Source organism: Ruditapes philippinarum, unplaced genomic scaffold, assembly GCF_026571515.1.
Source record: "Ruditapes philippinarum isolate M1 unplaced genomic scaffold, ASM2657151v2 ctg870_1_1_1_1, whole genome shotgun sequence".
NCBI lineage: Eukaryota > Metazoa > Mollusca > Bivalvia > Venerida > Veneridae > Ruditapes > Ruditapes philippinarum.
The window spans coordinates 186,087-204,826 of NW_026864864.1; the positions used below are offsets into that span (position 1 = coordinate 186,087).

The window sequence follows — 18,740 nt, forward strand, 5'->3', positions numbered from 1 at the left end:
AGCAAATAATGCCCTTAGATTCATTAGAAGAAATGTTAAAAAATCCTAAAAAAGATAAAGGAAACTGCATATAAGGCCTATGTTAGACCTCAGGTTGAATATTGCCCCATAGTTTGGCATCCTTGGCAGAAATAACTCATTGATAAGATAGAACAAGTTCAAAGATCAGCTGCTAGATATATTTTTAATGATTATGTGTATAAAAGTAGTGTCTCATAAATGATAAATGAACTTAATTGGCAAACCCTTAGGCAGCGTCGAAACATCAGTGCTGTAACCTACTTGTATAAAATCCAAAACAACATTGTCTTTGTTGACCGCCACCACCTTACTTAAACAAGAAATCTGAACTACCTGATACCCTACTCGAGGACACAATACCATCAAAATTCTTTCTTTCCTAGGAGCATACGCCTTTGTGATAGCCTTCCTCTAACTGTTCAGTTTAGCCCCAGATTTAACATCTTTACTGAGAGGCTTGACCCATTCTGCAAATTCTAAATTGCACGCTATATATGTCTCTTAAATTGATAGTCTTGTAGAACTTTTATTCTTTTATCTTTTTAAATTTGCATATAGATAATGTCTTTTATTAACAGTTCCCTGACAACGCGCCTACTAATCATAATCAGAATTGATCGTTGCGTTATAGTCCAGTTACCAATTCATCGTTTAGTATTATTTATAGGGAGAGTGTCGAGTTATAATTTATCAAATTTCGTTTCAATCATTATTATAGTCTGCGCTAAACCCAAGTTATACAATTTTATGTTCATTCGTTCAACATCAAATTTCGGTTTGTCGTAATCAAGATGTTACCTAAATTTTTTACTTATGTAACGGAACTAGTTTGGAATTTGTCAAGTGTCCAGTTTTGGGCCTCATTTTTTTGTAGGCTAAAGTTGGGAACTTTGCAAATAATCAGAAATGCTTTTTTGAAACTGTAAATTTTTGCATAAACACTTTGATTAAAATAATGTATCTTCAATGAACTAACATTTATACTTAAATTTGAACTTGAAAAACGGTTTTTTTTTTTTTTTTTTTTTTTTTTTTTTTTTTTTTTTTTTTTTTTTTTTTTTTTTTTTTTTTTTTTTTTTTTTTTTTTTTTTTTTTTTTTTTTTTTTTTTTTTTTTTTTTTTTTTTTTTTTTTTCTTGACACTAATTTCTATACATAAATTTTGCAATTAAGCAAAACGAAAGGTGTGGTTTGCAAGTGACAAATGAATTGGTGACAAATTGACGTAAAGAAACGAAGTGAAAACCATAAAGTTAATATTGGGATAGACTTTAAATTCTGTTCAGACCTATTATCTGACAACACTCAGTCAACACTGTTCACTGGCATCTGCGGATAGTTCAAAATTCCATATTTACCATTTCATTATTCATATTAAATGTTGAATGTTCACTGCTTAATTGGTTTGTGTACAGCCGATGCTAGGTGCCGTGGACGGTAACTTGCACTTTCCATCACCCTTCATGATCACGCTCAATCAAACCGAGCCTGCAACATTTTCAATTTTGTTGTTTTGTGATCTATATTACTCTCTTATTGAGCTGTCTTCAGTTAATTGTAGACCTTAACTGAATAATGAGCTGACTTTTTACCACTGTCAGGTCAGTTGGATAGATTTGTTGTTGTCAATGAAAATAGCTGGTGATATGTCCAAATCGCTATTCCCGGGATTTTAACATAAATTTAACATCGTGCTGTTTCGCAATTCATTGCTTCGGCAGGATGGACATTTACCAGGGGTTTGCAAAAGTCTCCATATAAGGCAGGTACAGGCATTGGTTACAGTTGACTAGTGTGTTAAAAGTTTTCTATTCTTCCTTCCACCCCTAGACTGACACTGCTGGATTATAGCATTGGTTTTGTTTAGGCAACATTAATTTTACAGTACAGTCTCAAAGAATAGTGAAGAAGTTTAAATAGCCTGACAGTTAAAAGTGATGATATCCTACTCCATTTATCAGCATCGAAAGGAATAAAACTTCATGCAACTCATATCTCATTAACCACCGAAGGTGTGCATGTGGAATTTACACATGTTATGGGGATCCAGCGTTCTTACAAATCCTACTGTCTTATATACAAGACAACTCTATAATTATTTTTGAACAACTGACAATAAATGGAAACTTTGTCTTTTGCAAACAGATAATTGCTTATCTTGATGAACTGTATTATGAGACATTCCCATACATTAATTTTTTCATCAGTTTGTTAACTGTGCTGTTTTGATTGCCGATATTGCAGACATTCCTGAAGGGATAGTTGATATTTTTCTGGTTAGTGCATGCAGCATGATACAAAAGTGGTCCTGTTCCAGTGGTGACCCTTGTTCATTTACATTCCCATTTAAGAGCACAATAAGAATACTCTTAATCTTAAATTATTTTGCTTAAAAACACTTCTTATGTATTGTTAACTTTGTCAAATAGCAGCAGTTGTGTCAAGTTTTCAACAAAACAATTGTCGACACAAAATGATGATGTTATACACACTGAGATAAAAACAAGTTAATAGCTTTAGTATTTAGAAAAGGTTGGGTATGAGATTATGTTGAAATACAATATGTGACTTCACTTGTCTATGGGATCCTACAGATAGATGGTCTCTGAAAAATTCAAGTTTGCAAACCATTAAAGGTATATAATTTAAAGTTTCACACAGTCATGTCTTAGGGATTGTAACTATTGCTCAAAACCTGCTGCTTTAACATGGATTGCCACTGAATTATTTCCCTTTGTCAATTTGATGGCCCTCGTATAACTAACTATCAAGCACTGACAACAGTCTGGTGTGCTGTTTGTCTGACAGCTTATGTGTCAGTACAAAGGAAATAAAAGTGTTTGTGGTACTGTATACAAAGCAGTAATTTTAGAAATAATAGATATGCATGAATCTCACCTGGGACTTTAGATTATTTCATGTGCAGACAGCACCCAACAGGCTTACAAAAAAGATTGATGGTTTTACTCAGGTGCCTGCTTGTGCCTGAAATAAGGCAGGGAGGGACACCTTAGATCTTCCTGCACCATTTGAGCTGGAAAGTTGTCATAATGATATATATAAAGATAACATGTAGAAATTCACCTTGAACACTTGGAAAATTAACCATTATAGCTCCACGCTGACACTAGGAATAGCATGTAGATTTTGAATTGATGGAAAGAAAAAAATAAATTACTAAAGAAAAGTTATGAATAGCTTGTCCCATATGTCAATAAAACATGTTAGTTATTTTAATTAACTTTGTCACTGGAGTGCAATGGGCTGGAGAAAGATAATTGACTACTAATTTATATTTACTATAATAAGGTATTGGAAAACAATTTTATTGTTGGCAGTGATACTGAAAGAATCTGATGAAGTGTATACTAATTAATAAGTTTTTAAAAAAGAAAAAGAAAAAAACTCAAGTATATATTATATCTTTTCCATTTTATTAGCTTAGAAAATAAAATAATGAACATCCTGGTTTGTTTGTGTGAAGTCATGTGACTGTGGTGTAGACTTGAGACATCCTATTAGATACCACATGATAAGTTCAGATTGTTTTTATTTGAACATAATTATATTGTGGTCATTTTGTGAAAAGTGGGGATTTCTGTTAAATTAAATAGTGATTGTTTTGTGAAAAGTGGGGATTTCTGATAAATATATTCTGATCATAATTTTGTGAGAAGTAGTGATTTTAAGTAGTCTAAGACTAGTGACAAATAATTGACAACAAAAAAAGGAGGATTTTGACATTATTTTGTTAATATTTTGAACAGTACATGGATAGGTAAATATAATTTAATACTGTATATCTTCTATAAAATAATCTAAGGGTGTCTAATTAACCTTTAGATCCAGGTTGGCAACTGATTCTGCCTATGTGACCAATGGAGTCACCAAGATCAGCAGCCACATCTGTGCCATCAAATCATGAACTACACTGTTCGCCATTAAGTTAGTATATATTTTGAAATTTTCTCTAAAAATGTGAAATACGGGTTTTATCCAGATTGAAAGATAAATAAGTCTGTTATAGTAATTTAGCATGGTGAGGGTTAAAGGAGTATGATTATTTCAGATTTTTTGAGATGTTCAAATGATAAAAGATTTATTAATTTTGTGACTGATACAATTACATAAAATTGCAGTTTGAGATACTGCCATTGTAATATTTTTTTTAAGAGTGTATAATACAATCGTGTATGGTCACTGAAAGTTGTAGAATAGATTTAACTTTTTGTAGTGAGAAACAGATTTAAAATAATGTCATTTTGTAATTACAAGTGCTGAAGTTTGATGTAGAAGACCGATATATATGTGAGTAATATATGCATAGCTATTTATACATGTATAAACACATCTTGTAATGAACATGGGTACAATGTTCAAGTGACTTATATATCTTTTAATCTTTTAGGATAGAAAAATAAGTGTTCTTAGCTATCTATAAATAAAGTCAGTATACTTTGATTTAATTTTTCAACAGTTTTATCAACAAAGTTAAGAAGAGACCTATATTATTTTGCCTACATTTTATCCCTACTCCTCCCCTCCCCTAAACCCCCCAAACACATATATACACACTTCAATCACACATCTTTCACTAGTGTATATAATGCAAGAATGATTTAACCCATAAAATTTTACTTACAGAAATGTACATTTTGTTTAATTTCACATATTGACAACAACTAGTGTAGGAAAAGTGTTATTATCAAGCACTTGTCTGAGAAATGAATCTTAGTTTTGTGACAGAACCTTCATTTTGTGACAGATACATGTAGATACAATCTTCTGTAATTAAGCAATAAAACATTGGCTTATTGTGTAGCTCTTTTATATTATCTCCTGCCCAAGAATATAGCATTGATTTTCCTAAAACAACATGCAGTAGTTTTCTGGATACAGTATATTACTCATACACACACTGGTTCTATATATACATGTAATATTGTTTACAGTGAATTCCCTTAAAGGAACTCCACTGCAACGCTTTTCAATTTCGGGTCATTTTTCACAATAAGAAAAATAATTATCATTATGGAAAATCTCTTAGTCAGCGAATAATCTGAAATTTTGCACAAAAGTTATTGGTCTAGACCTTTATCAAATTGTATAATAACCTCGAAAAATCATTTTCAGTCCAGTAATTTCAAAAAACCTAAGTGGAGTCCCTTTAAGTTTGTGGACATGAAATTTTGTGGTTTTGTCAAGAAAAACATTTTCATGGATTCTTTTGTCTGCCGAAATTTTTTGGGCATATTTTATAGCCGATATTCGGTCATATTGCCAATTGAAGATAGTATATTATTTTCCTGATCCACAAGAAAAAATTTCCTATTGAAAGTTAACGAAAACAAATTCTAAAATCTTGGAAAATAAGGGCTTCTTGACTGTTATGGTGCTTAAATGTTTGAAGATGCCATCTTAGACAGTGATTCTTTGCATTCATTTAATTTTAATCACTGCAAAGTAAGTTGTGCATTTTTTCCCAATTTTTAACAAAACATCACTGAAATTCCCAAATTCCATGGGTATGGGTCACTGTTAAAAATGTAATGCTAAAAAAATCTTACAGCAGACAAAATCAAATTTTGTTGCATCTTAAATTCATTGAGAAAACCTTGAAAATTAATGTCCTATGAATAATAATGATTTTTGCGCTATATTCTGTAATTTAGAATGTTTTATTGTTTAATAAATTGTTCAAAATTGAGCTATGTTGCTTGATGCATTGATTATTTTATTGAATATTCAATTGTAGAAAATAAACAACTATTATTTTTTCCCCTGGAATATATACTGTAATTACAGTTTTCATAATACTTGTAGATCTCATTTACTTTATTGAAAAAGTTTTATAATATATCTATATGATAATTGATAAGCTGTCAAATAAATTGCAATTCTTTTTAAAAACTGAATTACAATTTACATTTTTAAAGGAAAAAAAATCATTTCTGGAGCCGACAAATAGAAGATTTTGATATAGATTTTTTTATTTAGAGACATCTATATGATTACACAAACATGTCATGTATTAAAGACGTTTACTAACGTATGCTAACTGGCTAAAAAAAACCTTAGCATTTTTTGAGAAAATATTTCATATCTAAAAACTTGAGATAAGGTTAACATAATTGAATTTTTGGTCTTGTTTTAGAAGATGTACATGTATGCTAAAAGTTGTTACTTCTTAAAGGAACTCCACTGAGATCCAAATGCCTAACAACATAAAATTTCAAAATCTAACTAATATCAAGTGAAAACTTTTAAATGTAAAAATCTGCAGTGAGGATAAGAAAGAAATATACTCTGAATCAAATTCTTAGCCGGTTTTGAGCAAAAATCGGTATAATGTTTTTATTTTTTGGTCCATTAGCACTATAAAAATGGTCATTCTGACAAAATGGAGAGAGGGAATGAGTTAAAAATGTGTTTACAAATAACTGGAATGGACCTACATCAATTGGGTGCAATAATCCTGGAAAAATATTTCCAGTCCCATCTTGTCAAAAAACCTTGTGGGAGTCCCTTTAACCCATTACACGATATAAACGCCTTTTTCACCCCCCCCTTTTTGTTGTCTCAAATGGTGAAAAAATGCCTTATTAAGGCCCCCAACACTTGTTTTTGTTATACCCCCACCACAAAATGTGGGGGGGGCTATAATGGATTCGCTTTGTCGCGTTGGTCCGTCCGTCCGTCCGTCTCCATTTTCGTGTTCGCTCTATAACTCCTATACCAACTGAAGGATTTTCTTCAAACTTGGTTCATATGTTCACCTCAACAAGGGGATCACAGTGAAGAACCCATGTTGCCCATGTGTCAGCTCAAGTTCAAGGTCGCAATTGAAGGTCAAATATCAATCATAATCAAATATTAGACAGTATGTCGGGTCCGCTCTGTAAGTCCTACACTAATTTAAAGATTTACTTCAAACTTGGCTCAAATGTTCACCTCAACAAGGGGATGTGCAGAACTCATGTTGCCATGTGTCATTTTAAGGTCAAGGTCACAATTGAAGGTCAAATATCAAACAATCAAATATTACACAATATGTCATGTCCGCTCTGTAAGTCCTACACTAATTGAAAGATTATTTTCAAAACTTGGCTCAAATGTTCATTTCAACAATGGGATGTGCAGAACCCATGTTGCTCATGTGTCAGCTCAAGGTCAAGGTCAAATTGAAGGTCAAATATCAAACAATCAAATATTACACAGTATGTCGTGTCCGCTCTGTAAGTCCTACACTTATGGAAAGATTTTCTTCAAACTTGGCTCAAATGTTCACCTCAACAAGGTTATGTGCAGAACCCATGTCACTCTTTTGCCGGCTTCAGGTCAAGGTCACACTTGAAGGTCAAAAATTGACTTAGAAAATGTTCTTTAATTTTAACATATATCTGAATATTTCTGAATCTAGAAAGGTATTTGCTTGAAAACTTAAAATAAGTGTCACAATTAAGATATGCTGGTCAAGTTTCATAACTCTGTATTGCATTTTAACAAAGTTATGCCCCTTTTTAATCTTCAAATTTACATACAATCACATATTAGACAATATGTTGTGTCCGCTCTATAATCCTATACTAATGGAAGAATTTTCTTCAAACTTTTCTTAAATGTTCACCTAAACAAGGTTATGTGCAGAATCTATGTCACCTTTGTGCAGACTAAAGGTCAAGGTCAGACTTGAAGGTCAAAAATTGACTTAGAAAAATGTTCTTAGATTAAAACATGTTCTTGAATAATTTCGGAAACTAGCATAGGTATTTTGCTTGAAACTTAAAAGATATATGAGGTGTCACAATTACAATATGCAGGTCAAGTTTCATAACTCTGTATTGGATTTTGACAAAGTTATGCCCCTTTTAAGTCTTTAAATTACATGCAATCAATACTAGACAATATGTTGTGTCCGCTCTATAAATTCTATACTAATGGAAGGATTTTCTTCAAAAAAACTTTACTCAAATGTTTACTCCAATTGGGCGATGTGCAGAACCCATCTTACCCTTGTGCCAGCTGAAGGTCAAGGTCACACTTGAAGGTCAAAAATTGACTTATAAAAAGTTTAGTATATTGGGAAAATGAAAGGTTATTTGTAACTGTTTCGAACATGATTTGATAATAGATATTTTTACTATTACCTGTACAATTAGTCTTTTTTTCACCAGAGATAATTTCTTTTTATGTATTTGTGTCACTTAAATTATTCCCTTAACCACCTTTCCAAGTTGTCTTCTGTCAAGGACATTGGTGGGGGTATGAATCGCATTCAGCGATAGTTCTAGTTTGAGAAATATTGTTAAAAAAAGTGACCACTTTTTCGGCGCGGCCCCCCATCCAAAAGATACATCAGGGGTTGCCAGAAGGGGGATGTGCACCCTTCTGTTTGGGGGGTTTGAAAGGGGGGGAGAGTCCCCCTCATCGCCAAGAAAATTTTGGACTTGTGAGAGGCTATAAATGACCCCAGATTGATCATAAGGTAACGTGTAATCAAAGCTGAAAAGCATTTGACTCTATCTCAATCCATTGAGAAGTTGCAGCACTTTGAAATCAATTTTGATAGAAAAAATCAATGCAAAATAGTGATTTTTGGCAATTTTGAGATGTCCCCTCGTTGCCTTGGTAACAGAAAATTTAAGCTCGTGCATGTTGTTGCAAAGGCAATGGTCCAGTCAACATTTGTGCCAAGTTTGATGGTCAGATACTCGTATTAATTTTCCATAGGCTTACATTATAAGAAATGACCTCAAAACAGACCTTAAAATTGAGTTTTCATCATAGAGATGTCATTTTTCTGGGAGAATGACATGCCTGACACATAAAAACTCATCTCGTTATATAGGGGTAGCCGACCAAGATTTTTCGTAAAATGACTTCAAAGAGGATTACCCCCCCTTTACACTGTAATTCACTGCTGATCACAGGACTGACATATACTTTTTTAAAATGTAAATATCAGAGTAAAAATTATCCTACAGACTTACAAAATACTTCATTTTTTTCAGAAGAAAACAATGTACTGTTAGTTTCGAGAATAGTTTTTATACTTATACACAATACCTTCTCGTCCAATCACCTAATGTCCCACTTGAATCTTACGGTTTTCCCTGCACTTTTTTTAGCCAATCGCTGGCCATGTAACAATACGTTACCCTGACCTAAAGGCATATTTTATTTGTACAATATAGAATTATTTTGTATTATTTAATAAGAATAAAGTATATCAAATATAAATGTGTTCACTTTTTGTATTTCAAATAAGATTTGAGAAGATGGTAGCCATTTCACTATAAGGCATGTAATGCATAAGACCATGAAATAGAGTTAAATAGAAAAAAATACCCCAAAAAGTACTATGATAACTTCATTATTTCTGTTTTAAATGGAATGACTCCTCATTTCAAATAATAACATATATATATTGGTAAGTCTTCAACATATGTTCAAAATATTTATTCAATCAAATCTTATTTCAGTAAGAATAGGGGGGTAGTTTTTGTACCCCACCACATATTTGAAGGTTGAAAACTGAAAAATCTTTGTTTTCTAAACCTGTAAAAGCAATGATTGATACTAAAATAGTAAAAAAAAACTCTGCAAAATGATGTTTAACACATAATAAGTATATGCATATGGGTCTTTGATAAAAGTGACCCTCTTAAATGACACATTTAATCACCAATTAGCCCTTCTCCAAAGCCCAACTAAATTGTCTATATCAGACTCCCAAATCTAATATACATCTGCAAGATACTATACATGACTCACATATGTCATCTACACACTTATAATATACTGGCTTATCTAAGAAATTTCTGTATAGTAAATTTACTGGGACAAAATTGATTCATTTTATACCTTTATGCTGCTAGAAATTGTGTGAAATTGGATAAAATATGGGAAAAATCAATTTTAAACATGCAAAACCAGATTTGCAAAGGGTAATAATCACTCACCAGTACCGGTGGATTTAATTTCAGGCATACAGGGACAATTAAATATGTCAGACTTGTAAAAAAAATTGAAGACTCTTGTACAGACGAACCCTCTATTACCCAAGGCGACATCTTCAGCCGAGAACTCCTGACCAGGAGCCCGTAAATTACAAACTCCTTCGAAGTCCTCAGACCAAAGACGATGTGAAAACTTCAATTTATGTCGGACGATGCCACAGAATCAAAGGTAAGACTTATTCCGCCAATCAGATATGATATTAAAAGTATCAAAAATGCATATATATATTTGAATTGTTGCAGTCTATATCACACTTTTAAGCCATTTATTGGTGATTTTCTCACAAATTTTAGCTATAAAACTTAAAAATTAATCATAATATACATTTAATCTATATCTTATTTGGTTAAATTAAGGTATCAATGCAGAAAATGATAAATAAAAATGAATTTTAAACATTTTTTACCATTTAAAAACACAGTTCAGAGCCTGATACTTTGGTGTCTCTAAATCAAAGGGAGACAACTCAAAAAAAGGCACATATAATAAAAAACCCAAGTAATGATGTTACTGTATTTTTTGTTTCCATTGATGTTGCAATAAGTTGATACATTACAAATGTTTGATAAGTATATATCATTTTTCAGTGACAAAAAATGACTGCTACAAGCTGTTTCATACCAGCAACACTGTGGGAAATGGGTCAATGAAGTCAGTCGTGAACATAGGCAAAAAGAAACCAGACTGTCAAGGAATCTTTGCTTTGATTCATCTCGCCATGCAGTGGGGCTTCGGATGGCGTGAAAGTGCAAAGTGCCAGATCTGATACCTATGTTTCGAAACGATAAAGCTTTACGCCGAAATAGACACCTGTAAGCGGGGAGTAAACCAGCTTCTGTCACCCGTGGCATTTCAATAGCTCTCACTCAGACACCAATAGCTTCCTCTGGTGGTCAGAAAAATATGTCATGGAGGGAATAACCAGCTCCCTCAGTTGCCTGCTCAGGGACTGCAAACCTTGTCAATGAGGTCATTTTGCAAAGAAAATAAAAGGACATGAAAAAGAATCAGGAAGAACTAAAAGAAATTAATAAATACAGGGGACTGCACAGAATGTTATAAATGTACAGGCAGATGGCATGTACAACAACAACTTGTACTAGCGGATGTGGGGAAAACACCGTTTCAGCCTGCAACGCAGGCATCAATATACAGTTGCGGAGACAATAACCTCTAAAAAACAAATGTTGCTGCTGAGCAAGTGAACAAAACTTTGTTCCAAGCATGGCTTTCCACACTCAAGAAGAACAGAATGCCGACAACAAAGTCTGGACCTTGCTCGGCAACAGCTAGCATTGAAACAACTATAGGAGACGAATACAGATGGGGCAAAAAAGCTGCTTCAGGGGGGGGGGGGGGGGGGGGGGGGGGGGGGGTGGATTCTACATCATGATGGGCTCGAGGTCAAATATCTAACCACTGAGCAGATTCAGGGGCTTTTCGTGCTGCCCACAGAACCTTTACGACAAACAAATCACAAGCACGACCTGTTTCATCAGCTGGACACGAAGCATCTGGCAGAAAATCATTCGGAACAAATGAACTCCTGCTCGCGCTTTTGAATATGATGCCCGGGTCATAATGTTGAATACCGAAAGTACTTAAGAAATAGGTTTGCCCTTGACCTAAGTCGCCGGTGTACAGCTGAATTTGAATCAGTATTACAAAAGGAAAACGGAGATTTTTCAAAAATAACAGAGAAATTAAAATACCTGTTAACTGCGATTAAACGCTGTTATGCTTGGGGACCATTACGGTTGCAATCTTCATTCGAGGTTTGTAAAGGCGCAAAAAACAATAACTGGTTAGTAAACAGTGCTTTCTTGACAAAAAATTTCAAAATCAGTTCTCAATATCCTGATAATCATGACACAATGCCTGATTGGATTGAATTAGACTAGGTGAAGATATGTTAAACAAAACTCGTCTTAATTCAAATACCCAAAAAGTAGAAGGGACGAACCGCGCTATTAAAAAATGCTTACCTAATAACACCACTTTTCCGCACAACTGTTCTGGACGATTTTCAGTGCTATACACGCTGTAAAAATGGGCCAGGGGTATCACTTATGAAACTATGCACCAGCAGCGGAGTGCCCAATCCAAAAGGTAGTCGGGTTGCCTGTCAATTACTTCAGAAAGAAAACGCGCTGAAAATAAAAAAGAACAGAAAAAGTATTGAATTCAAGCTTAAACGTTCAAAAAAGAAAAAGTCTTATGTATAAATTACATGAAAGTACCAGAGAGAAAAACAAATATGTAAAGGACAGTTACTGAAAGACCGTATTAATTATTTAAGTCAAAGACGACGTAAACAAAACCTGAATAAATATGAAGAGTCGATGCCATCTACCAGTGACCATGGAAGTTATACACGCCCTTTCTGTAGCCGGGCCGGTAAAAGACATGGGGGTTCGTGCCTGCAGACATAGACACTATGACCGAAGCAGTGAATCCTAGACATGTTTGTCTCATGCTTCTCTAGTACTAAGTGCCTAGGGTTTACGCAACATTTATTATTGCATGTATGGCTAACATCTAGCGACGACCCATCTGGTGCTAGCCGTGGCACATCCTCTCTTAGCAAACGCTGGTCCAACATATAAGCCAGTCTATGAGTACTTTCAATGGTCTGAAGACCATTTGGCCATTTAATTTTTTTTCTCCCATATCCATACTTATCTTTACTCCCTATCCAGATTTTACAGTCAATTTCCCCATCAGCATTCATAATAATTGAGTGTTTGTCCATATTTTTCTGCAAATTTGACCAAAATTGGTTCAAATCAGCCATTTTGTACATTTTTGTATATAACAAATACATATTCATAGCTCATTAGTCAATTATTATCAAAACAAGACATGTTAACTTACATCATTGGCACGAGATGTTTCCTACCATTTTCAGCCTTTAGGTCAGATACTCGTATTAATTTTCCATAGGCTTACATTATAAGAAATGACCTCAAAACAGACCTTAAAATTGAGTTTTCATCATAGAGATGTCATTTTTCTGGGAGAATGACATGCCTGACACATAAAACTCATCTCGTTATATAGGGGTAGCCGACCAATTTTTCGTAAAATGACTTCAAAGAGGATTACCCCCCCTTTACACTGTAATTCACTGCTGATCACAGGACTGACATATACTTTTTTAAAATGTAAATATCAGAGTAAAAAATTATCCTACAGACTTACAAAATACTTCATTTTTTTCAGAAAACAATGTACTGTTAGTTTCGAGAATAGTTTTTATACTTATACACAATACCTTCTCGTCCAATCACCTAATGTCCCATTGAATCTTACGGTTTTCCCTGCACTTTTTTTAGCCAATCGCTGGCCATGTAACAATACGTTACCCTGACCTTGATTAGTGTTGAAGCAGTTTTTAGCTCACCTGTCACAAAGTGACAGGTTGAGCTTTTGTGATCACTTTTCGTCTGGCCGTCCGTCGTCCGTAAACTTTTACTTTAAATGACATCTCCTCATAAACCACTAAGCCAATTTCATCCAAACTTCATAGGAATGTTCCTTTGGTGGTCACCTTTGAAAATTGTTCAAAGAATTTAATTCCATGTGGAACTCTGGTTGCCATGGCAACCAAAAAAAACAAACCTTTAAATATCTTCTTCTAAAAAACCCAAAGAGCTAAGGCTTAGATATTTGGCATGAAACATCTTCTAGTGAGTGTCTACCAAGTTTGTTCAAATAAAAGCCCTGGGGTCAAAACTGGCCAGGCCCTAGGGGGTCATTGATTTTCCCTATATGCATATAGTAAAAACTTAAAAAATCTTCATTTAAAGAACCCAAAGAGCTAAGGCTAAGATATTTAGCATGAAACATGTTCTAATGGATGTCTACCAAGTTTGTTCAAATAAAAGCCAAAAAAACTCAAATAGCTAGAGTTTAGATATTAAGCATGAAGCATCTTCTAGCGAGTGTTTACAAAGTTTGTTCAAATAACAGCCCTGGGGTCAGTATTGGCCCCGCCCCGGGGGACATTGATTTTCCTTATATGTGTATAGCAAAAATCTTCTTTGAAAAAACCCGAATAGCTAGAGTTTAGATATTAAGCATGAAACATTTTCTTGTAAGTGCCTACAAAGATTGTTCAAATAAAAGCCCTGGGGTCAAAACTGGCCCGGCCCCAGGGGTGTCATTGTTTTTAACTATATGTGTATAGTAAAAACTTTAAATATCTTCTTTTAAAAAACCCAATGAGCTAGACCTTAGATGTTTAGCATGAAACATCTTCTAATGGGTGTCTACCAAGTTTGTTCAAATAAAAGCCCAGGGGTTTAAACTTGGTGGGCCTATATACAGGTGAGCGACTTCAGGGCCATCATGGCCCTCTTGTTATAGTATTATAGCAATTTGAACTTGTAAGTGGAGACTTTTCAATGAAAACAGTCATTTTTCACAGTCATTTTTCACAAAATGCTCATGAAGTAATGGGTTTAAGACTGAATGATACTGTGTACTTTCTGTGGCTCTTGCATTGCATTTGCAATGAGACGGCACATTTCCAGAAATAGTGGGAAAATGTCATATTGCAGAATCCATGATCACCACTTTTTATCTGTGGATGTTGCTGAATTCTAAATTATTTTCATATTCATATTTTCATGTGAGGAAGCTATCCAGCTAGATAATACGTAATGTTGGTGGTTCTACTTAGGTGAAATAATGTACAAAAGGACACCTGAGGTCTTCCTTCACTAGTCTTCCTTCACTATTAAAGGTGGAAAGTCGCCATATGTTGTTGTGGCGTTAAACCCAAACTATTTCACTATCAGTACAGCATGGTCATTACTTAGTCAATTTATTTAAGACCCAATTTGTACAAAACAATAAATAATTGATGAGTCAAGTGATGTTTGCAAACAACAAGAACAAATATTATCTGATTTTCTAAATAATATATTATTAGTTTTCAATCAATCGTAACTTAATTTCATACTCTAAAATTATCTTAAAACGCAATCACTTTTCAAGCCTAATGAAATGGAAAATTATCAAGTATATCCCTCTACTGCTGGAAGGCTAATTACTAATGAATGTCGATTGGAGAATTTCCAACTTCATGGCTTTGAGATTGTATAATACCACAAAATTGTAATGGTTTAAATGACAAAATTTGCCGTCTCAGTTTTATTTTGTAAAAACTGTCACGTAACTTTGTTGTTTTTTTTGGCAGAGTGCCAAAAAGTTGATTGAAAAATTGAATGTACATGATTGTATCTTTTGCTTAAGATGTTTATGATACTGTTTTAAAAATTTGAATTACAAAGTGCCATGATGGAAATTGTACTGAAATTGTAATTTGTGTTTAATCTATAATTTTGTAAGTGGTTACGCTTTTTGGTTTGTTTTTTTGGTAACAATTTGAATTGATTTTTCAACATGGTTCATTCTTTATTTCAGAGGAGAATAACACATTATTTTTTTTTATATATATTTCAGGGTCCAATCAAGGTAATGGATTTCATTTGGAGAAGATAGTGTTCAAAATATACAAACAGGCAACAATGTTTGTTGCGGGGACAACGGGGCTTGGTGGACCCTTGTTTCACAAAGATCAGGTTCCAGAACACTTCCATGAGAGCTATATTGTCAACGGTTATAGGAACCCAAAAAGTCCTCCATTCCAGTGCTTACTGAGCGTGTTTGATGCCACGAACGAGACCCTCAACTTCTGGACACATTTTTTACCATCATGGTATTTTATGTGGATATTAAAAGATCTGTCTTACACGTTAGACTTTCAGCATGACAGTTACACTTGGCCATTACTGGGATATATGTGTATGTGTTGCATTTACCCTCTAGCAAGCTCTATTGCACACACCTTTAACACGATGTCTGATAAAGCGCGGCATGTATGCTTCTTTATGGACTACAGTGCTATCGCTGCGTCTGCATTTGGCACGGCTTTAGCTTATAGAGCGTACTCATTCCCATCAGATTTCCGCTCTGGATTTTTTGGTGATATGTTTTTGATAGTAGCTTTCATTAATTCCATTTTATGCATCGTTATATCATGTAAAACCAGATTTATGCAACTAAGTACATTCCGGAAAGTGATAAGAATCGGGTCATTAGGGTTGCCATGCATTTACACAACTATACCAACTACATATCGCCTCATATTCGGATCTGAACTAGACATGAATTTAACGTCCAATTATCAACATACAGTGAGCATAATTTTCATGTACATTGCCGGATTTCTTTACGGGACCCATTTTCCGGAACGCATGTTTCCAGGAAGTTTTGATATTATTGGACATAGCCATCAGCTTTTTCACGTGTGCGTGATCCTAGGTACAATGACACAGATGCAGGCCATTCTTTATGATATGCAGGAACGGAAACAAGAACTTACGGCGACCTGGGAATTTTCCGACCCCTCATCCAGTATAGGTATGCTAGGTGCCGTACTTTTTACAAATACAGTCTTTGTGATAATATATACAATGTTTTTGTATAGGAAATCAAACAAAGAAAAATCATGTTGATAAATGTTTTTGTATCTGTTAATATCGCCAAAAGTTCCGATGGTTGTTTTTGATACTGTTCTGTTTGAAGCTGTTAAATGTTGTTTTTTGTCTATTGTATTGGTTATTGGATAATTTTTTTTGATAGATATTCCTTTTTGTTAAAGCTACATGTACATTACTTCGAATTTTTAAGATATTATTTACAAAATAAAGAGCATACTGAAAATAATCATAGTAATTTGTGAGCAATTATATCTTGCATATTCTTTGTTCAAATTGTTTGCTTAATATTGAAAACAAAGAAAGCATCAAATTTGCTATTTTCTTTTTTCTGAGGGAAAAAATTTCAAACATTGCTGGGCCTTTAAAAATCTAAAATGTCAATGATTATGTTTTCTAAATCCAAACTACAATACTGAACTTTCCAGAAATGACTTAATTATACCCAGTGATGCTATGAGGTGCTTTTTTCACAAGTATTTACCATGCATACATGTAGTTCAGTTGAAATGTTGTTTTTTTATTATTGAATGAACATTTATAAGGTATTCTTTTTAAGTAAAATGAAATGTGTGAATGCAGTGAGTGTAGTTTAAAATTGCTTATCAAATAACAAATTAAACCAGCTTATTTTGTAAATTGTTGAAATCGAGAAAACAAAAAGAACTGAAGAAGTGGAAAATGTAGAATCTCATATACTGATACAGAATTAACAAAAATTATATTTTGTATTTAATTCACAAATCATTGTTGTTTTTACATTGTATATGTAAGAAATTCATATAATTGTAAAAAAATTAAGTTAATGAAGACCTTTATTATATTACTGCCATGAAGTTTGATATTTAATGATATTTTAGGGAGAAATTATTATTTGGTTTACATTGATATTAGAGGGTCCGGGAGAAGTTATTGTTTAGTTTATACTGATATTTGAGGGAGAAGTTATTAGTTATTGTAGCTAAATTATTTCATTGTATGATGAATGCAAAATTCAGTCTTAATATGTTTTATATAATGATTTAAAAGGATATTTGAGGATATTTATAGGATGGGATATTATAATTTCAATATACTGGAACTACCTTCAAAACAAAGAGATAGAATTTACAGACACTGAAAAACTGCTAGGAGTCCAGGTTGACAAAAATCTTAAATGGAAAACACAGATTCAAAATATTATTAAAAAATGCAATTCACAGCTCTATTTGCTTCTTAGAATCAAACAGTACCTTGATCTCCACTCCAGAAAACTCTTTTTTAATGCTTATATTTTGCCACATATTGACTACTGTTGCACTATTTGGGGAAACTGCAGTAGTGAATTACTTTCGCAAATTGTCAACTTTCAAAAAAGAGCTGCAAGAATTATTTTAGACAAAAGTTTTGATACCCCATCAAATATTCTATTTAAAGAATTAAATTGGATGTCCTTTGATCAAAGGATTATGTACAAAAAGGCAATCCTCATGTATAAATCTATAAATGAACCATCCTTTCCTATTTATATGAAAAATAAATTCCAAACAATAAATGACAAACATGACTTTAACTTAAGATCTATACAAAATGAAAAACTAACTGTACCCAAACCAAAAACAGAATTTTTTAGAAAATCATTTAATTACTCTGGTCCTGTGGTATGGAACAGCATACCAATCCATATTCGAAATTCTGATACCCTGAGGAAATTTCAATCCTCCTATATCCAGTGGCAATTTTCTAACTAATTGTTTGTACATATTGTTTCAAAAACATATACTTTCCATGCTGAAGTTATGAAAATGTCACTTCTCTATGTAAGAAGAAAAAATTGTTTACTTATTTATTGTATTGATATGATGTATAATGTACATATTTATGTTTATGTCTAAATGTTGATTGTGATTGTATTTTATGTTGTTTTGTATATACTGAGGCCCGCATGGAAGATCGGGAAACTGAATGTGTTAGCCTCATAAAATAAAGTCGTTACTTACTTACTTACTTACTTACATACTGTATTCAATATACTGCATACTGTATTTCAATGAGTTATTTGATATTGGTTTACGGTGTCGTGTTCACATCTATTTACATATAATTATTATATATTTTTATACTGACTATACATAGTTTATATTTCATTATTTTTATTTTCTCCTGCATTGTATCAAGAAGTTTCTACAATTTTATTATGTTTTTATGCCCCCTCA

The 18,740-nt window shown here is 33.3% G+C and overlaps 1 protein-coding gene across 2 annotated transcripts; it reads left to right on the forward strand.

Moving 5' to 3' along the window:
• Positions 1 to 3,573: 3,573 nt before the first annotated feature.
• On the forward strand, positions 3,574 to 17,601 carry LOC132727106 (membrane progestin receptor gamma-like). Of its 2 annotated transcripts, none has more exons than XM_060712511.1 (2): positions 3,574 to 3,797; positions 15,509 to 17,601. In XM_060712511.1, exon 2 carries the CDS (start codon positions 15,574 to 15,576, stop codon positions 16,561 to 16,563), a length of 990 nt encoding a protein of 329 aa, XP_060568494.1. In that variant the 5' UTR covers positions 3,574 to 3,797; positions 15,509 to 15,573; the 3' UTR covers positions 16,564 to 17,601. The 2 variants fall into 2 exon arrangements, with proteins under 2 accessions (XP_060568494.1, XP_060568495.1); XM_060712512.1 differs by lacking the exon at positions 3,574 to 3,797 and adding an exon at positions 15,257 to 15,389.
• The last annotated feature ends 1,139 nt before the right edge of the window (positions 17,602 to 18,740 follow it).